The sequence below is a fragment of the Hyla sarda genome, chromosome 2 (assembly GCF_029499605.1).
Source record: "Hyla sarda isolate aHylSar1 chromosome 2, aHylSar1.hap1, whole genome shotgun sequence".
NCBI lineage: Eukaryota > Metazoa > Chordata > Amphibia > Anura > Hylidae > Hyla > Hyla sarda.
In genome coordinates, this window is record NC_079190.1 from 42,749,753 (window position 1) to 42,774,725 (window position 24,973).

The 24,973-nt window shown below is 42.8% G+C and overlaps 1 protein-coding gene across 4 annotated transcripts; it reads right to left on the reverse strand.

Moving 5' to 3' along the window:
- Positions 1 to 1,753: 1,753 nt before the first annotated feature.
- Positions 1,754 to 24,525, reverse strand: SLN (sarcolipin). 4 transcript variants are annotated; one of them, XM_056561638.1, is made up of 2 exons: positions 24,043 to 24,525; positions 1,754 to 2,340 (listed from the first exon to the last, which is right to left on the reverse strand). In XM_056561638.1, the coding sequence occupies exon 2, from the start codon at positions 2,251 to 2,253 to the stop codon at positions 2,158 to 2,160; it is 96 nt and encodes a 31-aa protein (XP_056417613.1). In that variant the 5' UTR covers positions 2,254 to 2,340; positions 24,043 to 24,525; the 3' UTR covers positions 1,754 to 2,157. The 4 variants fall into 4 exon arrangements, with proteins under 4 accessions (XP_056417613.1, XP_056417615.1, XP_056417616.1 ...); XM_056561640.1 differs by lacking the exon at positions 24,043 to 24,525 and adding an exon at positions 22,192 to 22,244; XM_056561641.1 differs by lacking the exon at positions 24,043 to 24,525 and adding an exon at positions 21,470 to 21,490.
- Between the last annotated feature and the right edge of the window lie 448 nt (positions 24,526 to 24,973).

Below are 24,973 nucleotides of genomic sequence, written 5' to 3' on the forward strand. Positions count from 1 at the left end.
CACAGATAGGCCAACACCTACAAGTCTGCAGCCGCATCCACTCTGTAAGTCTCATCTATGTCTGCAAGTCAAGTCTCTACTGTCCCTACCAAAGTCATAACAGTAGCACAGTGGCCTGCATCATCATTATTATGACTACAAGTCCAAGCAAGCCTGAGAGGTTCCCTGTGTCCCAGTTGTCTCTGTGAAACTGTTATACTGCCTTCTTCAGTAAAGTTCTAGTTGCATCAAAACCTGCTTTGGACTCTCATTTGATATGTGCCGTTTCTGGGTTGGTTGTCGGCGGTGCCCTACACCAAACAACCACATCCTGGCGTCACAAGCATTACAATGGATTATATTACCACCTGCCCTACTACTACCTGCACTACACCACCCGGGTACCACAGAACCACACCCAACCTGGAGACAGACAGGGAGCAGTTTTGGAAAGAAATTAACTGTGTTTTTCTATGCCTGGATAACACCTTTCACCTTAACGACGCAGGACATATATTTACATCCTGCGCCGGCTCCTGCGATATAACGTGGGGTCGCGCGGTGTCCCCGAGTCATATCAGGTCGGTCCCGCTGGCCATCAATGGCCGGGATCCACGGCTATTACGGACATCACCTCTTGAGGTGATGCCTGGTATTATCCCTTCAGACGTGCCGATCAAAGTTGATCGCCGCATCTGAAGTGAAAGTGAAAACTTCCCGGCAGCTCAGTCGGGCTGATCGGGACCACCGTGGGGAAACCGATGTGTCCCGATCAGCTGTATGGACACGAGGAGGGTCCCTACCTGCCTCCTCAATGTCTGATCGCAAAATGACAACTCTGTGCCTGAGATCCAGGCAGGAGCAGTCGGCCGGAGATAATACTGATCAATACTATGCTATTGCATAGCAGTGATCAGTGTAGGAAATCAGTGTGTTCAATGTTATAGTTCCCTATGGGGGCAAAATCAAACTTATATACTATAAGTAGGGTATCATTTTAATCGTAAATAAAGAGAAGGTGTCATTTTAACCAAAAAATGCACTGCGTAGAAACAGAAGCCCCCAAAAGTTACAAAATGGCGTTTTGACAATGATTATTTTTTTTTTTTTGTTTCGCTGTAGATTTTTTGTTAAAATCGGTGACGCAGTTGGTGGCGCAAAAAATAAGCCATCATATGGATTTTTTGGTGGAAAATTGAAAGGGTTATGATTTTTAAAAGGTAAGGAGGAAAAAACGAAAATGCAAAAACTGAAAAACACTGAGTCCTTAAGGGGTTAACGTGGCCAGTTTACGATGTAACAGTGACCGATGCCGCAGTGACCATTGGCTGCGGCCGCCATTACAGATTTTTTTTGAGTACTTCCAGGAGAATTTCTAAGTACCCCAAGTTGGGAACCGCTGATCTAGTCCTTGGTGCTTTACACTACCACTTGTTGGGGACCCTGTTTTTTGACACAATTTATGTGGTTATGTTTTTTGTCACAATTTAATACCTTTCAGCTCACTATTGTTTGTCTGTCCTTTGACACTGACTAAGTCCTTGCATACAGAGAAGTCTTAAGGGTTCTCCAGTACATAAACCTGCTATTTCACTAATAGAATGACGCTTGGCTGCCTTTTCTTATTTCTTTGGATATTTCCATAGCTGGATACAGTAACTGCAGAAACAGCCCATGGACCGGAGTGACAATGTTTCTGCAAATCCTTTCTCTACTCCTGTGCCACCCCTATAAAAGAAATACAGATTAAATGTGATAACATTTGGTGGGAAGATTTTATTGTAATGAAAAATGCATGAAATTCAAGTGTTCAACTTTTCTTTAATACAAACATCCCCAGTATATTTTTAAGGCAGAAGTTTTACATTTTTCCCTTCGCTTTCTCCCGGCAGACTAAACATTTCTATTCTGTTTAAATCTCACTTGAATATTTGATCACAGTCAAATAATTAATCGTAGGGAAGTGAACGCTCAGGTTGGAAAGGTCGGGGGGTGCAGAACGCTCTGGTTACAAGACCACGGGTAGGTGCATACATAGATCTGACAATGACCTAATTCGGTGGTGATGGTGGATCTAGATGCTTGGTGACAGGGCACGGCACACCTTGAGGTTGCAGTGGTAGAAAGAAAGTCCAAGACGATTTCGCTTGATTCGTTCCATGTAGTTTGTGACGTCCATTAGCTTTGGTAAGATTTCACAAGTACCCACATGAGGAGGACCGTGATCAGGACGATCATGAAGTTGAGGAACAGCTCCTGAGTTGAACGCTCCATTGTCACGTGGCTTTGAGGCTCGGCCTGTGGACTTTTGGCAGCTTTTTTTCCTTGGGGGAGGGATCACAGACGTCAACTCGGCTTGTCCTAGAAATGTAAGCAGAGTATGAAATATTACATTTGTATTCTTCGAAATATCCTCAGAAACTGTTAGAAGCTGAAAGGTTATTACGCGGAACCAACCGTGGATTTGCAGTAGGAAATATGCCCACCATGCATCATCCATAACTACGAATACTACCTTGACTAAAACTGGGTCCAAATGGGGGGAAATGTTTTTTAAACAAAGAAGTTTCTGCATCCCCACTCACTAAAAGCCTCTTAAAAGTGTTGGACTGGGTTTCTCAGGCCCCCCTATTGGAAAAATACTTCATGGGACCTTCCCCTTATAGACCCTGTGCACATCCATTCTATTTTACATCCAATTAGAAATAGACTCTAGCAGGGCCGGCTCTGCCTATAGGCAAAATAGGCGGCCGCCTAAAGCGCACTCTTGATGGGGGCGCATGCAGCAATAAAGTTAGCCAGCATCCAAAGCAATCGCCTATCCACTTTAACCCCGCCACCCAGGTAGTAAGGTGATTACATGAGGAGGAGGTTTGTTACAGTGTGTCTCCCCAGTAGTAAGGCGTTTGCATGAAGAGGGGGTTTGTTGCAGTGTGTCACTTCAGTAGTAAGGTAATTACATGGGGAGGGGGGTTTGTTACAGTGGGTCACCCAAGTAGTAAGGTGGGGTGTGTCAAAGTGCAGGGCCAATGGGGGGGGGGTCAAAGGGTGGCAAAATTAGCTTTTGCCTAGGGTGGCAAAAATCCATAAGAAATAGACTCTACCAGGGTCAGCTTTGCCTATAGGCAAAATAGGCAGCCGCCTAGAGCGCACTCTTGATGGGGGCGCATGCAGCAATAAAGTTACCCAGCATCCAAAGCAATCGCCTATCCAGTTTAACCCTACCACCCAGGTAGTAAGGTCATTACATGAGGATGAGTTTTGTTACAGTGTGTCACCCCAGTAGTTAGGAGATTGCATGAGGAGGGGGTTTGTTACAGTGGGTCACCCAAGTAGTAAGATGGGGCATGTCAAAGGGCGGGGCCAATGGGCAGGTCAAAGGGTCGCAAAATTAGCTTTCGCCTAGGATGGCAAAAATCTGTGCACCAGGCCTGGACTCTAGTGCCATGGACTCCAAATTGTGGACCTTCAGATGTTGTAAAACTAAAACTCCTAGCATGCTAGGAGTTTTAGTTTTGCAACATCCGGAGGGCCACAGTTTGAAGACCACTGCCAAAGTGTTACATGATTGGCTTCAAAGACATCTCCAAATGAGGTTGCATTCTGTAGGCCCACTGGGGCCCAATATTGAGGGCCGGTGTTATACTGATGAATGTACAAAGCATTGATGAAAAGCTTGACCATAGTGTTAGACATGTCTGACCGATAAATGGCAAGCGAAATTGTCGTTGACCACATGTTTTATCAGATTCCTAACTCATGAAAGGCTGAGGAGAACGTGTAAGGATGGTGATGATGGGAAGTTTCGCCCCATCACTCAGCACCAGAAGAATTCCGGCACTGTGTATGTAGCAGCTGCTCGGCACATCGTCAATGTGACCATGAGAATAATTCCATGAAGATCTGGTTACTTAGTATTAAGTGTTCCACATCTAATCAGGTAGGTCAGTATTAATGCAAAGGAGACCGGCTGAGGACTGACACTTTACATAACCCTTGGCCATAATGTAAAAATTGTTCTACGACCAACGTATAGGGTTTTGTGAACCTTAGTAGAGACTTTGTCTGTTCAATACAGTTGAGAAGGATATACCTAAGATCTAAGAAGTCTCAAAGATATTAAGTGCAGAATAGTTGTAAAGCTAGCCAGATATAAAATAGCTGTCAATAGGAGGCTGTATCTCTGACCTACCCATCAACATAGGTGTGTAATTTCTATGGAAGGGGAGAGGCTACTTCCAGACACCTATGACCCAGCTGAATGGACATGTTATTTCTATGGAGCCAAATCAGTGGCAGCCAGACACCTCTGACCTGGCAGGACAAGGCATGTTATGTCTACGGAGCATCTGCCAGACATCTGTGACCCAGCCAAATGGGAATGCTAATCTTTCTTCAGCAGGTAATGTTCATAGCAACTCAAAAAAGGGGGTGTCTAGTTTAGAAAAACTTATTTTCGTATACCCTGTTAGGGAATGCAAAGTTATTAAAGGGGAATTCCAGGAAAAAAACATTTTTATATATCAACGGGCTCCAGAAAGTTAAACAGATTTGTAAATTACTTCTATTAAAAAATCTTAATCCTTCCAATAATTATCAGCTGCTGAAGTTGAGTGGTTCTTTTCTGTCTGGCAACAGTGCTCTCTGCATGACATCTCTGCTTGTCTCGGGAACTGCACAGAGTAGAAGAGGTTTGCTATGGGGATTTGCTTTTACTCTGGATAGTTCACGAGACAGGTGTCATCAGAGAGCACTTAGACAGAAAAGAACAACTCAACTTCAGCAGCTCATAAGTACTGTAGGGATTAAGATTTTTAAATAGAAGTCATTTAGAAATCTGTTTAACTTTCTGGGGACAGTTGATATATGAAAAAAAGTTTTTTCATGGATTACCCCTTTAAAGTTGGCTCCTCTATTCAGGATCCTCCTAATCTCAAGACCAGAGTCAGGGGAGTAACTATAGGGGGTGCAGAGATGGCAGTTGCACTGGGGCCCAGGTGCCCAAGGGGGCTCCAAAGACACTTCTGCCCCATTAAAAAATACCAGCATTATAAATGGTGCATGGTAGATATAGCATTGGGGCCCAGAAGCTAAAAGTTATGACTCTGTCCAGAGTAAAAAGCAGTCAAAAACTAGCTACCCTTTCTCAGGAGGACATGTTCTGTATTACACAAAGCTCATTGAATTTAATAAGCACTGTGTAATGCTTCATTTTTCTTAACCTCCTCCCCAAGGAAATCATTCTACCGCTGTACAAATCACATAGAATACTGTGTACAGTACTGGGCACCAGTGTACAAGAAAGATATAGTGGAGCTGGAGAGGGTTCACAGACGGGGAATGGGAGGACTACAGTACCCAGAAAGATTATCAGAATTAGGGTTATTTAGTTTAGAAAAAAGAAGACTTAGGGGAGACCTAATAACTATGTATAAATATATAAGGGGACCGTACAGAGATCTCTCCATGATCTATTTATACCCAGGACTGTATCTATAACAAGGGGGCATCCTCTACGTCTAGAGGAAAGAAGGTTTCTACACCAGCACAGATGGGGGTTCTTTACTGTAAGAGCAGTGAGACTGTGGAATTCTCTGCCTGAGGAGGTGGTCATGGTGAACACAATAAAGGAGATCAGGAGGGGGCTGGATACATTTCTGGAGAGCAAAAACAAAAAGAAAAATAGCCAGCACAACTACCTAATACACGGGTGGTGGATGGGGGGGACACGTTTTGATAAAAAAAAATGCGCTGAGCCTCCATTTTTCGACCAAGAGTTCTGCTGCAACCTTCTTTTTTGTATACTCTGTATTTACCACAGCAGCGTGCACCCGTGTATTAGGTAGTAGTGCTGGCTATTTTTCTTTTTGTTGTGCAATTTGGGGGACTGGCACCCTCTGTAGTAGTGCACCCCTCCCTGTTCACAGGAGGTGTTTTAAATTAATAGTGGATCCTGAATGTCACCCAGTCAGAGGCCATATGCCCAGGGGTGAGTGAAATGAGTGTTAGGGTCCCATCTGAAATGAGGCCACCTCAGCGTGGTGGATGGGGGGACACGTTTTGATCAAAAAGTGCGCTAAGACCCTCCAGTTTTTGACCAAGAGAGCTGCTGCAATCCTCTTTTTTGTATACATTACAGGTTATGGATACTAGACTTACAGGAACAAAACGTTAGTCCTCATAAGGGTTTTTTTTCCCCCTCTTCTGGATCAACGCAGCAAGGACACAGGTTGAACTTGATGGTCTCTGGTCTTTTTTTCAACCTTAAGAACTATGTAACCTCTCTTTGTTCTTGAACTTCATCTGTGTGCAGACGCTTAGGTTTTCTTTGATCTACAGATCACTCAAGGTATACCCAACTTCAATCACACCTGGCTTCTATGGGCACTTTATGGGTGAAGAGGTGGCCAGGTAGACACAGATGTTCTTCATAACTATAATCTTGAGTTGTAAAATCCTTCAAAACATTCATATTTTTACAGGGAGCAATTATTATAAAAAGGGTGTTTAAAAAAAAATTGTCACCTATATTATATCTCAGTGTAGGTTCTCAAAATGTTGAACTTAAAGGGGTACTCCCCTGGAAAAGTTTTTCTTTAAATTAACTGGTGCCACAAAGTTCAACAGATTTGTAAATTAATTCTATTTAAAAATCTTAATCCTTCCAGTACTTATTAGCTGCTATATGCTTCACAGGAACTTCTTTTCTTTTTGAATTACATTTCTGTCTGGCCACAGTACTCTCTGCTGACACCTCTGTCCATGTCAGGAACTGCCAAAAGCAGGATAGGTTTGCTATGGGGATTTGCTCCTACTCCGGACAGTTCCTAAAATGGACAGAGGTGTCAGAAGAGAGCACTGTGGTCAGACAGAAAAGAAATTCAAAAAGAAAAGAACCTCCCTTGTAGTATACAGCAGCTGATAAGTACTGGAAGGATTAAAAAAAAAATTAATAGAAGTAATTTACAAATCTGTTTAATGTTCTGACACCAGTTGATTAAACATTTTTTTTAAGTGGAGTACCCCTTTATAGTGCATTCCAGGGTTTACATTAAAAAATTAATATGTTTCTGAAGCCCATAAAAAATTGTGAAAAAGGCTATACCTTACAACCCCAAATCCCACACTGGTCCCCCACAGCTCCCTGGTTCTTCTTCTTCTTCTTCCGGTCCCCCAATGCTTCTGTGTTGTTCCTGCTTCTGAGATGAGCGCTCTGTGCAGGACCTGCAGACTCACTGCCAATCACTGGCAGCAGCATTGTCCCATCTAGGCCAATGACTGGCTGAGCCAGCAGGTCCTACAGGAGCGCCCGTGTTGGAAGCAGGAAGAACACAGAAGCATTGTAGGACCGGAAGGAGAAGAATGGAAGCTGTGGGGGACCGGGTGTTGGTAAGTATGTATTTTTTGTCTTCAATATACATTTTTATGCAAACACTGGAATACCCCTTTAACTCAAAATCTAACTAGAAGACGTAGTCAACAAAGGAATAGGGCAATAGGAGTGGTGGAGAATTGACTATTTATGTACAAAACAATAAATGGAGAACATCATGGCAGTGAACGCTAGTGTTGCTCGCGAATATTCGCGATGCAAATTTTATTTGCGAATATCGCATATTCGCGAATTCGCGAATATAGCACTATATATTCGTAATTACGAATATTTTTTTTTCACAGTACACATCACAGTGATCACCCCTCTCTGCTTCCAGCTTGTGTGGTGTAAAGAAGGCTCTAATACTACTGTGTCAGACTGGTGTACGAATTTTCGCATATGGGAAAATTTGCATATGCAAAATTTCGCATATGCGTATTTCCGCTTATGCAAATTTTCACACATGCGAATTTCCGTTTGTGCTAATTGTAGTATACGCCAATTTTCGCATACGTGAATGTCAGCATATGCGCATAACGCGAATATTACGAATATGCGAATTTAGCGAATATATGACGAATATTTGGCCATATATTCGCGAAATATCGCGAATTCGAATATGGCCTATGCTGCTCAACACTAGTGAACGCTGGACTACTTTGCAGTGAGCTAGTCACCCCTTACATATACAAACCAAGGGGCCTCCAGCTGTTGCAAAACTACAACTCCCAGCATGCCTGGACAGCCGAAGGCTGTCCAGGCATGCTGGGAGTTGTAGTTTTGCAACAGCTGGAGGCAGCGTGGTTAGAAAACACTGTTCTTTTCTACCAGTGGGTTTTATTAAAACCCCATAAACTTACATTGTACTGTATCGTGCAACAAATACACAAAATTCTCAGTAAAAAGCAATGGAGTGGTCATAGCCAAATGGGCACTTCAAATGCAATGTGAACACAGCCTAATCTATGTATTTTAATAATTGCTGGAAAGAGCTGAAGAGTTATGAGCGGAGACACAAGATACAAGCAGAAAATAAATCCCTGTCGTTTTAGGCAGCACGCCTGTATATACAGTGAATAGCAGAGCCCGCCTGTGTGGTAATCCTTTACAGATAATGGAAAGGTCACCGGTAATAATACACCATATTATTAGGCCTAATCACATGTAACTAGATCCCTGTGGAGCCTGAGAAGGCATCCTCGGCTTTAATGCGCTAAAACTGTTCGGCGGTGATGGAGGGTACAAGATAGGCATCCGGAGCCTTCTAGTTCCAATATGAAGAATATGGACACCAGGGAGAAACAAGGCCAAAATGGGTTTGTTCGTTCCCGTTCGTTAGACAGAATACATGTAAATAAGAGCGTATCACCATCTTTCTTTCTCCTGAACTTTTTCGACCCTGTATGTTCTTTTTTTTTTTTTACATTTCCTTCTTACACCGTCAGCTAATTGAGAGACGAAAACAACGTTTGTGCAGCATGGAAAAGTAGCAGTGCCTATGGTAGCACCTGGCACCATGGGCATGCCTCCAGGGTCTTTTGCCTGGTACACTTGTAATGTAAAAAATAGAAAACCGGCTCACCTCCTTATGCCATAATTAAAATGTTGATGCGTTTCGAGTGCATTTAAGCCCTGCAAAAACCCTACCCCTTTGGTAGGTCATGAAAGCCACCAGTTGGTAGGTAGTGATCCCCCCCCCTATTAGGTGAAAGCCCCCAGTTGTTATGTAGGTAAGGAATCCCCCCTATTAGGTAGAAGCCCCCAGTAGGTAGGGAATTCACCCTATTAGGTTGAAGGTCCTATTAGTTAGGTAGGTAGGGAATCCCCCATTAGGTAGAAGACCCTAGTTGGTAGGTATGGAATCACTTCTAATAGATAGAAGCCCCTAGTTGGCGGGTAGGTAGGGAATCCCCCATTAGGTAGAAGCCCCCAGCTGGTAGGTAGGTAGGGAATCCCCCATGTTCGGTAGACGCCCCAGTTGGTAGGTAGGTAAGGAATTCCCCCATTAGGTAGAAGCCCCCAGTTGTTAGGTAGGGAATCCTCCTTATTAGGTAGAAGCCCCCAGTACTCAGATAATATGCCCTATTAGGTAGAAGCCCCCCATAGTTAGGTAGGGAATCCCCCTATATGGTAAAAGTCTCTAGTTGGAAGGTAAGGAATCCCCCCATTAGGTAGAAGCCCCTATTTGGTAGGTAGGTAAGGAATCCCCCCATTAGGTAGAAGCCCTCAATAGGCAGGGAATCCCTCTATTAGGTAGAAACCCCCAGTAGTTAGGTGTGTAGGAATCCCCCATTAGGTAGAAGCCCCTTAGTTGGTAGGTAGGGAATCCCCCTAATAGATAGAAGCCCCAGTAGTTAGATTGTTAGGGAATCCCCCTATTAGGTAGAAGTTCCCAGTTGGTAGTTAGGGAATCGCCTATTAGGAAGTCTCCAGTTGGTAGGTAGGGAATCCCCAATTAGATGAAAGCATTCAGTTGGGAAGTAGAAAATGATATTAGGTAAAAGCTCTTAGCTAGTAGGAAATCCCTAGTCTATCGCCAGACTCCCTGCTTTTGCACAATGCCAAATGGTGATGCACTTTAGAACAGTGTTTTCGTACCAGGGTGCTTCCAGTTGTTACAAAACTAGAACTCCCAGCATACCCCAGCACCCTTTGGCTGCCCGAGCACGCTGAGAGTTTTAGTTTTGCAACAGCTGGAGGTACCCTGGTTGGGAAACATTGCTCAGAGGTGGTTAGGTGGCCGCCTAACTTGCCTAGTGGTAACGCTGCCCCTGGATGACAGAACACAGCAGTACCGTATCGATCACTGCATATAATCCTGGCGTCACTGCATCCAGATCTATACACAGACTACAGTGTTTGGGTAATAGTGTCGCTATATGTACATGAACTAACCTTATCAGTTATATACAGTTTACATCACATAGAACGCACACAGATTTAGAGCAATGGTGTTGTTTATATACAATCTAGCTGTGTTCTTCTGTATTCGAATAGCGTAGAATGCAGGGGGCTGCGTTTAAGGTTTCCCAGAACCTACAGTAAGGACATGAAAAATAATGTAATATTGTAATGTTACCATATATAGTATGGAGAGAGAATCCTGGTCCAGATTAGTATTAAGCAGCTGTGCCCATAATAGGGGATATGAAACACATATTATGTAATTACTGAACCACATACATGGTTTGCCAAGAATAAATGCTGCCACAATAAACAGGTTTCTACTTATAATAGTTGTGAAATACATCGGAAAGGATTTTCCTAAGTTAATGAGAACAAGATTGTTGCCCTTTTTTTTTAACCCTAATCTCTTTGTTCAGGAAAAAAAAAAAATAATTTTATATATATATATATATATATATATATATATATATATTATAATTTATTATATGTGTATATATATACACATATATATATTATATAACATTATATATTTTATTTTACAATTTTATATAATATATATTTTATATAATAATAATATAAAAAAAAAATATATATATATATATACTGTATATATAATATTTCACACTGATAATATACAAAATATGGTGTACTTTTATATATAATTTATTTGGCTTCTTTTTTTGGTGATTTTTAATTTTCAGAAATGTTATTTTGGCTGGATGGAAAAAAAACAATAATTTAACTCAAAATCAATCATTTATATATATATATATATATATATATATATATATATATATATTATATTAAAGTATATATTTAATTTAACAATTTTATACAATATATACTTTATATATTTTAAAAAATTCAGAATTCTTATTTTGGCAGGATGGAAAAAAAAAAAATTCACTCAAAATCAACCAAAATTAATATGAATATTAACGCCTTCCCTGACATTTGATGCCAATATATGTCAAAATGTTGGGAAGTAGGTCTAGCCGGTGAGGGGTGGCTGCTATCTGCAGCTGATACCTGCTATCTGTGGCTGGTATCAGAGATCAGTTTGACGCCCGTCATTTAAGGCTATGTTCGCACAGCGTAAAATAGAGGGAATGTCCTCCCGTAAAATACGGGTGGATATTCCGCACATTTGCATGTTTTGGCAGTGCTAGAACCGCTCTAGGCACTAGGACGTTACGGGTGGCAATGCATCTCCAAGCAGAATCAGCAGAAACAATGAACAGGTTCGTTGCTTCTGCAGATGCCAAAATCAGCATTTCCGCGACAGAAACAATCAATGAGACTCTGATGCAGAGGAATTTCCGAGCTGAATATTTCTGGAGAATTCCACTCGGAAATTCCCTAGTGTGAAAATGGCCTAACTCTGTAAATGCCATGCCGTGGTCATTAGCCCTTTAGGAAGTTATTTGAGTGCTGGTCCTGTCAGGGTTCTAAACAGCATTCTAGAGGGGTGCCAATCGTTTTTTCATGGCAGCCAGGGTCCTTCTGAGAGCTTTGGTGGCTGCGATGTTAGATCTGTTAGTACAGCCTGCCATATAGGATTTGCCAAGGATCGATGTAACCAGAATAATAAACAGGCTTATATCTATAATAGTTGCAAAACACCTCTGTTTTAGAGCACAGATATAACAGTACATTGCAATATAGTAGTATTGCAGTGAACCGTAGAAGCAAGTGAATACAAGGGAGACTTAAAATGGTGTCAAAAAAATTCTAATCCCTTTTTTTTTTTATTAAAAAATAAATAAAATGTAAAACAAATTAACAAAATTAGTATTGCCACATTCAGGAACATCCAACCTAAAATTATTTGTCCTGCACAGTGAACATTATGAACATAAAGAAATAAAATACCCAATACAAAAACTGCATTTTTTTGGGTCACTGTGCATCCCAAAAAACATGAAAGGAAAAGCTATCAAAAAGTGATGTACCCCTGAATGGTACCAATGAAAATGACAGATCATAGGGCCAAAACAAGCCATCACACAGTATTGTAGCCGAAAACAACAACAAAAAAGTCAAAATATGGCAATGCTAAGCAATTTTTTTTAAAGTAGTAAATATATATATATATATATATATATATATATATATATATATTAATTTAGTATTGCTGTAATTGTACTGACCAATGGAGTAAAATTGACATGTCAGATGAACTCAGAAAAACAAATGCCCCCAATTGTGTTTTTGATTTGTTTTACAATATATTATATGGTTAAATGGAAAGAGCCATTAAAAAGTAAAACTGGTTCTGCAAAAATAAGAATGACCATGTCAAATGAAAAATAAGAACGGTATTCCACTACTAAAGGTACAGAGCTATGCCTGGTTAAAGGGGTATTCCAGGATTATTATTTTTTTGACTATGCTACAAGGGCTGTAAAGTTTCTGTAGTTCATAATATAGTAATAGTGTCTGTACCTGTGTATGATGGTGGTCTCGCAATTCTCATGTGATTTTTGCCCCATAGTGATTTTTTAATAGCATACAAAATGTAGTCTCAGGTTTTCCCAGGTTGCAGTGCGGCCCAATACATTACATCACTAGTCAGATGTTCAAAGAGAGCCTGTTTCTACTTTATTGGGTGGAGCAACCGCTGGGTGGGAGGAAGATCATTTTGTTTTTGCCACAGCTGGAGGCACCCTTGTCAGAAAACACTGGTCTAATACATTGAAGGCAGCCCAGGTGTGGTTCAATGGGTGAGGTGGCTGATGTGTGGGAGGGAGAAAGGTGACCTCACACTTACAAACAAGGAATTGTGGGATTTGTAGTTTAGGGGAACAAACTCCAACAGGAAATAGCCCGTTCACAAAAATATAGCCTCAGCGTTATGGTAATCTCACAACACAGCTTTTTAGCTCCAGGACAAGCACGATTCCTTCCTAACCATGGCTATTACTGTCTGAAAGGTACATACTAAAATCACCTTATGGTGGATAACCCCTTTAAGTCATGAGGAATCAACAACACTTGCACAAGAGCTGTGGCCCCTCAGCTGAATGGCAGGGGTGCCGGGTGTCGGAACCCTAACCCTTTAAGTGCTACATATCCTTAAGGTTGCATCTGACTGGTAGAGCTGATAGGTGACAGAGAAATAGGCAAGCCAAGGGTCCATACCGAGAAGTCAGAATAAACAAAGCCAAGACAGAATCCAATATCTGTATCAGGAAAGGATAAAAAGTTTTTTATAGAGTTATAGAACTAAACTCAGCTCTGCTACAGCTGTACAGATTAGAAGCCTAATACTCCTCCTTACTAACTGTAAATAAAAGGACAATTTTTAGGACAAATCTTTGAGCCCATTGGCGTTAACCACAGGAATTCTTGCTACATCACAAACACACAATGAACAGTGCAAATGTTTGTGTTCTACCCAACTTGGCACAGGGTTCCCTCTGCAGCCCTCAAACAATGGTGGTATGCTAATAGGCTTCCTATAAAATAGGCTCAGATGTTTGTGGTAGGTGAAGGGTAGGGTCACATGTAGCAGATCCTTGCGGATGCGCTGATGACCATCCCTATAGTGTGCCTACTGCTGTGCCCATGCAACCTGCTTTGTCTGCTTGTAGGAGCAATAGCCACAACGAGCAGACACACAGAGGTTCGCTGCACGCATGCGCAGTGTACTCACAGACATCGCGGCCACTCTCGGCCTAGCTCAGGGAGCAGGGGAAGTGACCGCGATGTCTGCAAGTACATTTCGCATTCTGCTACGAGCAGACAAAGCAGCACGCACGGGCACAACAGGAGGCACACTCTAGAGATGTTCAGTAGAGCATCTGCAGCGTCAAATACGCTGCTGATGCTCTGCGTGTGACCTTACCCTTAGAGAGTGAATTACACAGGGTCTAAACCTCAGACCAAAGGTCCATAGAAACTAGTCGGCCCTCTTTATATAGCTCTATACAGCACCTCTTCCCCCATAACCATGTGCCCCATAGAATAAAATACCTTTTTCTGCAGTCCAATGCCCCTATCTCATAGCAAGACACAACAAAAATCCCAAGCAGAGTGACACAATGTCCTATAAATTGTGGTTTTTAACAGCATCGTATGAATGAGATACAGTACAATGCAACATCTGGCCCAAACGTACCAAAGAGGCCAAAAATATAAAACAAGACATAATGTATATTACCATCAAACCACAGCAGTCAACAATGGCGGAACCTTATAAATGAATGGCACGCCACATATGTATATTGTAAAAGAAACACCCCGGTGCAAATGGTTGTTCCAACCTGATTCTAAAACCTGATGTCTGGGTCCAGGCAGAATATGTTTATTTTATTCTAGATTGAGACTCTTCATATAACAACAAACTGTGAGCTCCTAAATATGCCAAGTGCTTGGCTCTAGTTACCATGGCCAGTTCCCATGAGAAACATAATATAAACAAACTTCTGACAGTAATAATCCAACTATAACTGTGGGAATTGACTTTATATAAAAACCAAATAGAAAAAAATATGATTATAAATAACCATTTGATGACCTCCGTGCAAAGTGATGCAGCAGAAGAGAAACCTAGACCAGTGGTCTTCAAACCTGCGGACCTCCAGATGTTGCAAAACTACAACGCCCGTTGGCTGTCCGGGCATGCTGGGAGTTGTAGTTTTGCAACATCTGGAGGTCCGCAGGACAGTGGTCTTCAACCTGCGGACGTTCGGATGTTGCAAAACTACAACTCCCAGCATGCCCGGACAGCCAACGGATGTCCGGGCATGCTGGGAGTTGTAGTTTTGCAACATCTGGAGGTCCGCAGGGCAGTGGTCTTCAACCTGCAGACCTCCAGATGTTGCAAAACTACAACTCCCAGCATGCCCGGACAGCCGTTGGCTGTCCGGGCATGCTGGGAGTTGTAGTTTAGCAACATCTGGAGGTCTGCAGAGCAGTGGTCTTCAACCTGCGGACCTCCAGATGTTGCAAAACTACAACGCCCAGCATACCCGGACGGCCAACGGATGTCCGGGCATGCTGGGAGTTGTAGTTTTGCAACATCTGGAGGTCCGCAGAGCAGTGGTCTTCAACCTGTGGACCTCCAGATGTTGCAAAAGTATAACTCCCAGTATGCCCGGACAGCTAACGGCTGTCCGGGCATGCTGGGAGTTGTAGTTTTGCAACATCTTGAGGTCTGCAGGTTAAAGACCACTGACCTAGAGGGTGCTTAGATGAGAGTCGACTCTCCATGACAGCTTTCCTAAGAGATGGCAGGGACAGTGTGTTACAGATGCCAGATATCTACAGGAGCCGCTGAGTCTTAGAGGACCTAGATAAGCTTTGCAGACATTTTCGGGGAGGGCTGTATTTTCCCTTTAACCGGGGCTTATATATTGGCCCTAGTTAGTTCCGCATGAATCTTCCGCACGGACTTTCTGCAGCAGAGTCCTTTTGGTTTCAATGGGATTCTGCTTCTGCTCCTGGTTCCGGCGTCCGCAAAAATATTGAACATGTATAATGAGACGGCGCATTTTCAAGCAAGTTCCGCTGTCTGTGGAATGTCCGCAGGGAGATTTTCCATGCGGCCATTCCACCATGGAATGAATATAGCATTAGCAATAATAAAAATGTATTTTAATTGAAAAGTGACCCCTCCTTCCTCCCTTAAAGGGGTTGTGCTCTGCCCTGCAGTTCGGAGCTCCGCTCACAGCGTCCGGAAGTTCATTACTCGCGGCCGACTTTCGTTTGATTGGGCGGGCGAGACGTCACAAGGGGGTGGGCGAGACGTCACGAAGGGGCCGGGCGTGACGTCACGCCCGCCGGCCGCGAACACGGAAGCCCGCACACAGCGTTCTGAGTAATGAACTTCCGGACGGGAAAAGAACACCCGTTTAGAGCATTGGGTGACGCCGGGTCACGGCCACGCCCCTCAATGCAAGTATGTGAGAGGGGGCGTGACATATGCCACGCCCCCTCCCATAGACTTGCATCGAGGGGGTGTGGCCGTAATGTCTAGGGTGCCAGAGCCAAGATTGTGGGGGTCCCACCACGATCAGACATCTTATCCCCTATGCTTTGGGTAGGGGATAAGATGTCTAGGGGCAGAGTGCCCCTTTAAATCTCAGAAGTCCTAGAAAGTTATACAGATTTGTAAATTATCCCTATTTAAAAAAAAAAAAAGTCAAGCCTTCCATTACTTTTTAGCTGCTGTATGCCCAGGAGGAAGTCTTGTATCTGACACAGCGCTCCCTGCTGACACCTGTCTGTGTCAGGACAAAACAGGTTGCTCATGCTTCCTGCTTTGGGCAATTCCTGACATGGACAGAGATGGCAGCAGGGAGCACTGTGTCAGATTGGAAAGACTGCATGTCATACAGCAGCTGATAAGTACAGAAAAGCTTACATTTTTATCAAATAGATTTAATAAAAAAAATTAGCATAACCTTCAGGCACCAGTTGATTCAAATTAGTTTTTCCCTTTAAAATCCGCCTTTAACAAAGAGATAAAATATTAGCCAAGAGTAGACCGAGTGTTTCAAAGTGTTCCAATAATAAGCATAAATTCCAGGTGACCCTAAAGAATTCTAATTACGTCCTATAGATGTTATAAATAGGGCTAAACAATAGATCTGACGGCATTTTTTTGATTGGCATTTTAGCAGCTGGTGCATTTCCTATATCGAGCCATATCGGAAAATATCGGGACGGAGACTAAAACACAGAGCTGTATTGCATCATTTTAGCCTCAATTTTCTTATTTGCAGTAAAAAAGACTTCTTAATAAGAATTCACCTGTTGCCAAAACGGTCACGAAAATAATTTTTACTGATTCATTTGCCTCTATAAAATGACAGAACAGATTCCTATTGGAAACAGTCTTTTTTCCCACCATAGACCACAGATTATAAATTTTAGTTGTCAGTCCCAGCTTTTTGTTAAAGGAGTACTCCGGGATGGGAAAACTACCCGTCATACTGCCAGCAGTAAAAAAATAAAGAGGTACATACCTTCCGTCGCTCCCCCCGGTGCCTCCAGTAACCCGCTCCGGTCTCCGCTGCGATCCTCTTCCTGATCACCGGCAACCAGGAAGAGGATAGCGGTGGAGACCAGAGCGGGTTACCGGAGGCATCGGGGGGAGCGACGGAAGGTATGTACCTCTTTATTTTTTACTGCCGGCAGTATGCCGGGCAATTTTCCCATCCCGGAGTACTCCTTTAAAGCTAATTCTTGAGAATTTCTGATAAAACATCCCAAAAAACGTCGGGCCATTAGGGAAAAGGAGCATGTGTCCAAAAAAAAACTAAATTTTTATAAAGAAACATACACATTTACTAATGTTTTCACATAAAATGTGGTCAATTTAAGCCCTGGAAACCCCTACAGCTCAGAGCAGGTGTAAAAGGAGCAAAACTTAGAAAGAAAAAAACCAAATACAAGATACAATAGTAAATACCATGGAAAATACCTGTCAGAAACAAAAACCCACAAAGAAAATGACACTTCACTTTTAGTTAATGAAGCCCATAGTGTATGTACATTGAATGAGACTTCTTTAAAGGGGTCCTTCCATTGAAAATATATATTTTTTAAATCGACTATTGCCCGAAAGTTAAAAAGCTTTGCAAATGACTTCTATTTAAAAAATCTTAAAGGGATACTCTGCCCCTAGACATCTTATGCCCTATCCAAAGGATAGGGGATAAGATGTCATATCGCAGGGGTCCCGCCGCTGGGGACCCCCGGGATCTACCATGCAGCACCCACCTTTAGCGGCTTCCGGAATCACTGGAGGTCCTCAGGCTGAGTCCATCTCGACCACGAGGACAGAGCATAGTGACGTCACTGCTCTGCCCCCGTGTGACATCACGCTCCGCCCCCTCAATGCAAGTCTATTGGAGGGGAGTGACACCTCCTCCCATGACATCACACGGGGGCGGGGCCGTGACATCACTATGCACCGTCCCCGTGATCGCCAGTAATTAGACCCGTAGCAAACATGCTCCGGGGACTGATTGTAACGGGGTGCTGCGTGGAAGATCACGGGGGTCCCCAGCGGCGGGACCCCCGCGATCAGGCATCTTATCCCCTATCCTTTGGATAGGGGATAAGATGTCTTAACGCCGGAGTACCCCTTTAATTCTTCTAGTACTTATTCGCTTCTATTTGTTCCACAGGAAGTTCTTTTCTTTCTGAATTTACTTTCTATCTGACCACAGTGCTCTCTGCTGACACCTCTGTTCATTTTAGGAACTGTCCAGAGAAGAGCAAATTCTCATAGCAAACCTCTCCTGCTCCAGACAGCTCCTAAAATGGACAGAAGTGTCAGCAGAGAGCACTGTGGTCAGACAGAAAGGAAGAAGAAAAGAAAAGAACTTCTTGTGAAGCAAATAGAAGCGGATAAGTACTAGAAGGATTAAGATTTTTAGCTAGAAGTAATTTACAAATCTGTTTAACTTTCTGGCACCAGTTGATTTAACCCCTTAAGGACCAATGCAAATAAACCTGTACGCCCCTGAAAGACCAGGCCTGTTTTTTCAAATCGGGGATGTCTGTCTTTACTAGAGAATAACTCTGGTAACGTTTTGCCAATCACGATAATTCTGACATTGTTTTTTTGTCACAAGTTGTCCTTCATGTAAATAGTAAAAGTAAGCCGATATCATTTGTAGTTTTTTTTTACAATGCAAAAAATCATGAAATTTTTACAAAAAATTACGATTTTTTGCTATTTTAACACTAATTGGTTGCATATATTTATACTTACTGACCAAATAGTTCATGAAACTTATACTTTCAGATGTCTACTTTATTTTGACGTCATTTTTTAGTTTTTAATTAACATTTTAAATTAGTTAGAACCCTAACAATTTAACTTGAAATTTAGAAAATTTTGAAAATTTGAAAAGTAAATTTTTTTTATGTGCTATGCAAGGTTTGCAGAAATTAAAAGGTAGTAGAACATAGGAACACCCCCCAAATGACCCCATTTTAAAAACTAGACCCCTCAAGGTATTCGCTAGGGGGTACAGTGAGTATTTTACCACCATAGTTTTTTGGCAGGAATTATTACAAAGTCAGTGTTAAAAATTCGAAAATTGCAATTTTTCACAAATGCATCATTTGGGGGGCATATTTTTTGTACATCACTTCTGATATTGAAAGAAATGCACCCTATATTTTATTTAGCTGCTTGTCCCATGTTCGGAAATACCCCCGCTTTGGCAATATATGGTTCCTTGGCCGCGTGGTAGGACTCAGAAGGAGAGGAGCGCCATTTGGCTTTCAGGGCAGAACAGTACCCCCACCCCCACAAGTGACCCCATTTATATACCGCACCCCTACAAGTTATTGGCTGGTCGGCTGGCAGTATAACGCGTCTGTCTGTGACAGTTAAGGCTCCTGATGGATATATCCGCCATGTTGTGGGAATAAGCACCCGCTCATGGCGAATATATCCATCACTGCTGCGGCTGGGTAGCTCAGTGTGTCCGCTCATGACTGCTGGCGGAAAATCCGCCGCTATGAGTGGACGCACAAAGCTACCCAGCCGCAGCAGCGAGCTCATTACCGTGACTTCTGCATAATGTGTAGGATCACGTGGCGGACATCCGCAGCATATTACATGCTCCGCCAATGCGATCCTACACATTATGCTTTTTTTTTTTATTAGATTCATTTAATAAATGTATATTTAATATATATATTTTTTTTACACTTTTATTACATTTTTATTTATTTTTACACTTTTATTTTATTTATTTATTTATGTTTACACTTTTTAATGCTTTGGAATACTTAGTATTCCAAAGCATTGTAGTTATATGCTGCCTGCCAGTTTTCACTAGCAGGCAGCATATTTCACTGGCAGGCAATACCCAGGGCAGACCTGGGGGTCTTTGTAGGACCCCCGGCAGCCCAGGTATGCAGCAGCACCCCGCGATCGCGATGCAGGGTGCTGCAGGAGAGACAGAGGGAGCCCCCTCCCTCTGTCAGAACTCCTTACAGCGCGCGGTCACTTCTGACCGCGGCTGTAGGGGTTAAACTGTCGGGAGTGAAGTGAACTTCACTCCCGGCAGTGCGGCCACACACAGCACCCCGCGATCACGCTGCGGGGTGCTGCAGAGGAGACAGAGGGAGCCCCCTCCCTCTGTCAGAACTCCTTACAGCCGCGGTCACTTCTGACCGCGGCTGTAAGGGTTAAACTGCCGGGAGTGAAGTGAATTTCACTCCCGGCAGTGCGGCAGGTCCCGGCCAGCCGCGGACACACACAGCACCCCGCGATCGCGATGCGGGGTGCTGCAGGAGTGACAGCGGGAGCTCCCTCCCTCTGTCATAACTCTTACAGCCCGCGGTCACTTCCGACCGCGGCTGTAAGGGTTAAAACTGCCGGGACCGAAGTTTACTTCGGTCCTGGCAGTGCAGCAGGGTCCCGGCTGTGTGATACAGCCGAGTCCCTGCCGCGATCTCGTGGGTGCACTGGGCAGCACCCACGAGAAGAATGGACGAGTATAGACGTCCAGGTGCGGGAACGCCCGCCAACCTGGACGTCTATACTCGTCCTTGGTCGTTATCGGGTTAAATAAAAATATACTGTAGTTTCCAGGGTAGTACCTCTTTAAGATGACCACCCAAAATTGCTGTTAAAAATTGGTGGGGGGGGGGGGGGGGTCTTCTCAAAGAAGAGCACGATATACACAGAAAGTAGAGAAACTGAGTCTACCACAGAAATGTTGCTCTCTTTTTTGATCTTTTAAAGTTAGGGGGAGATTTATTATTGCATTTAGAGTTTTTTTTTTTTTGCTTAATCTGGGGGCACAAGATGTTACATGTGTGCCAAAGCAATTTTGTTGCGACTATTGTGGTCAGGCATAAAGTAGCAAACAGCCTTACCTAGGCAAATTTCAATTTTCACTTTGCAGTGGTCCCGAATTTATGAAGTGTGAATTTTACACTTAGGCATAAAAAAAGTTGCAAACCCCTCCAAAAAGTCGCAAGTCAAAGCCAGGCCAGACCTGGCTACAAAACTGCAATCGGAGATCACTTTTAAAAAGTCTCACAAAAAGTTGCAACTGAGACTTTTTGTGCATAAAAGTCTCAGAGGAGAGGAGAAATCCTATAAAATGGTGTCCTGAAGTGATTAATTGGATTTTGCTTATGTGAGCCAAATTTATCAACCCCCTGTGACAGAATGATAAATATGTCACACAGCAAAACCAAAACAAAAAAAATGACTTCAAAACTCACTTTCTGAAGACAACAATGATAAATCTCCCTCTTAGGGGGAGATTTATCAAAACCTGTACAGAGGAAAAGTTGCCCAGTTGCCCATAGCAACCAATCAGATCGCTACTTTCATTTTTAACAAGGCCTCTGCAAAATGAAAGAAGCAATCTGATTGGTTGTTATTGGTAACTGGGCAACTTTTTCCTCTGGACAGGTTTTGATAAATCCCCCTCTTAGTCTTTTGGGGAGGTTTCGCTGTACGGAAGTCTACAGAAATGTGGTAAAAGCCATCAATGCAGAATGGTACATTCTGGACTATACTAAGTGTTGTTAAATATAAATATCCTTTCACAGTTATCATAGAAGTGGATTTCAGTGTTGAGCTCGAATATTCGAAATGCAAATTTTTACCGCGAATATTGGCACTTCGCGATTTTGTGAATATTTAGAATATAGTGATATATATTCGTAATGACGAATATTCTTTTTTTATGCTAATTTCTATGCTAATTTATGCAAATATTGGCACTTCCAGACTGGACATTCGTAATTTCATTACGAATTTTCGCATAGAAAAAAAACTAACATAGCGAATATGCGAATTTCGCAAACAAAGGATGAATATTCCTCCATATATTCGCGAAATATCGAGAATTCGAATATGACCCCTGCCGCTCATCACTAGTGGATTTGAGTCCTATGAAGGTGCCCTTGTTCACCACTCGCTCTTTATACCCCCTCACCAAAGTAAAAATTATAAATTGGTGCAGACTCCGCCAACGACCCATTGGTGTTTGTAGGGTCGCCACCTTTCTTGCAAAATAATACCGGCCATGCTAATTTGCATAATAAATTATATATGCATGAGATCACAGGATACACATATGCAGGGGAAATTTGGTCCTATTCTTGACCCCTATAACTTTTTTATTTCTCTATATATGGGCCGGTATGGGGCTAATTTTTTGTGCCCATTCATTTTTGTCTTGATGTGACTTTTTGATCGTCGCTTTTTTTTTTTTAAATTAAATTCGGGAGTTGCAGTTAGTTACTAACTACAACTCCCAGCATGCCCTGATACAGCCTGTGGCTCAGCAGCTGCCACAAACAAAAACTACAACTCCCAGCATGTTGGACTATATAGTAGTATATAGTATAGGTCAGTATTTACCAACCAGGGTGCCTCCAGCTGTTGCTAAACTACAACTCCCAGCATGCTCTGATACAGCCTGTGGCTCAGCAGCTGTCCTAAACGAAAACTCCCAGCATGTTGGACTATATAGTAGTATATAGTATAGGTCAGTGTTTCCCAACCAGGGGTGCCTGCAGCTGCTGCAAAACTACAACTCCCAGCATGCTCTGATACAGCCTGTGGCTCAGCAGCTGTCCTAAACGAAAACTCCCAGCTTGTTAGACTATATAGTAGTATATAGTATAGGTCAGTGTTTCCCAACCAGGGGTGCCCGCAGCTGTTGCAAAACTACAACTCCCAGCATGCTCTGATACAGCCTGTGGCTCAGCAGCTGTCCTAAATGAAAACTCCCAGCATGTTGGACTATATAGTAGTATATAGTATAGGTCAGTGTTTCCCAACCAGGGGTGCCTCCAGCTGTTGCAAAACTACAACTCCCAGCATGCCCGGACAGCCTATGGCTGTCCGGGCATGCTGGGAGTTGTAGTTTTGCAACAGCTGGAGGCGCTCTGGTTGGGAAACACTGGTATGGTATATGGTACAACATTCCGGAAGTTGGAGGATTGGTTGGATAAATACCGGCAGGGTGGCCAAAATACTGGCTTTGCTAGTAAAATACCGTCCAATTGGCAACCCTAGGCGTTTGAGTAGTCCTGTCCAGCATCCCAAGTTGGTGCATGTCGCTTGGTGAGCTTGGTCCCTCTCACTAGTGATGAGCGGCATTGCCCATATTGGAATTCGTGACATTTTGCGAATATATATAGACGAATATTCGTCTTATATTCGCAAATTTCACGTATTCGTTATATTCGCCTATGCGAATATTCGCATATTCGCGTATTCCAGGAAGAAAACACTGAGGGGGAGGGCAACTTTGCTATTGGTTGCTAGGGATGTTATTGATAACCTCTGACAAGTGTATTTGCATCATTCTCATTGGCCCACAAGTGAAAAGAAGGAATATGCGCATATGCGGAAAAAAAGTTAATATTCGTCATTTCGAATATATTCGCAATATTCGCAAATTTGCGATATTCGCGATAAAAATTCGAAATGTCAATATTCGCGCCCCCAACACAACTTCTCACTCACACAATAATAAAATGTGCCAACAGCCCATAATATGGCAAAAACCCAAACATTTGCGGAACCTACTCAACACTGAACACTTGTAGATACCGACCCCAAGTTGAAAAGAAATGCTACCCTTAGCCCATACAACACGTTTCCTGGACCAGCTTTATTAACGTTGGAGACATTTTTATACTTTTTCGGAACTTTCTATTCCATCAACAATTCATAAACTGCAATATCATCAAAAAAAAACCATAATAAAGTATACAGCAAATATGGAAGCCTAAAGTAAAAAAAAAAAAAAATCGAGGTAGACTTGTGGTATTACCTGCAGCCAACTCCTGGAGAGTTCTGGAGAGCTGATCTCTGCTTATTGTTCCTCCCTGGGATTCTGCTCTCCGTCCTCTGGAATTCCAATTCCTGTGTTAGGACTGAAATAGTAGGGGGGAGGAGTTCTGTACAGTTAATTAGATGTGACGTCACCGACCGGGAGAAGGTGTGTGAACACGTCCCTGCACTGGAAACCATTCACAACTCGTCTCTTTTACATGATGTTGACTTGGACTTGACCGTAAATCCTATTTTTAATTTTTTCGGCTATGCAGCTGTCATTCCTGCAATTCATTGCTATAGATCATCAGACCCGTTGTTTTCTTAAGGAAGTCGTATTAGCAATGTGGAATCCAACTGATCAAGCTATAGGGCATAGGTGCTGCGTTATGGATGCCTACAACATGACATGACGGGCTGTTGAGATATAGGGTATAACATTACGGGCTTAGGCATAATAACAACATAAAACAACATAGAAAAACACTTTAAGTAAAATGACGTAGTGAAGTGTGCCCAAGTGGGAGCGCCAATCCTTAATGCAGTATGATAAAGACTTGGTACACTGTTTTCGTAGATACGTCAATGCGATATTTATTAAGCAATCCAAAACAAAGTAACGTTTCGGTCCAATGAGGACCTTCCTCAGACCGTATTGCCGCGGAGGCTGTGGATGGAAAACATAGAACGGCTCATTGCCGTGTGAAAGGCTTATGAAAAGGCGGCTTGTAGTCACTGGAGTGACTACAGGACGCCTCTTCATATGCCTTGATATGCCTTTCACACGGCAATGAGCCGTTCTATGTTTTCCATCCACAGCCTCCACAGCAATACGGTCTGAGGAAGGTCCTCATTGGACCGAAACGTTACCTTGTTTTGGATTGCTTAATAAATTTCACATTGACGTATCAACGAAAAACGTAGAAAAA

Excerpts from the sequence above, each read along its gene's own strand:
- SLN (XM_056561638.1), bottom strand. The coding sequence starts at position 2,253 with ATGGAGCGTTCAACTCAGGAGCTGTTCCTCAACTTCATGATCGTCCTG.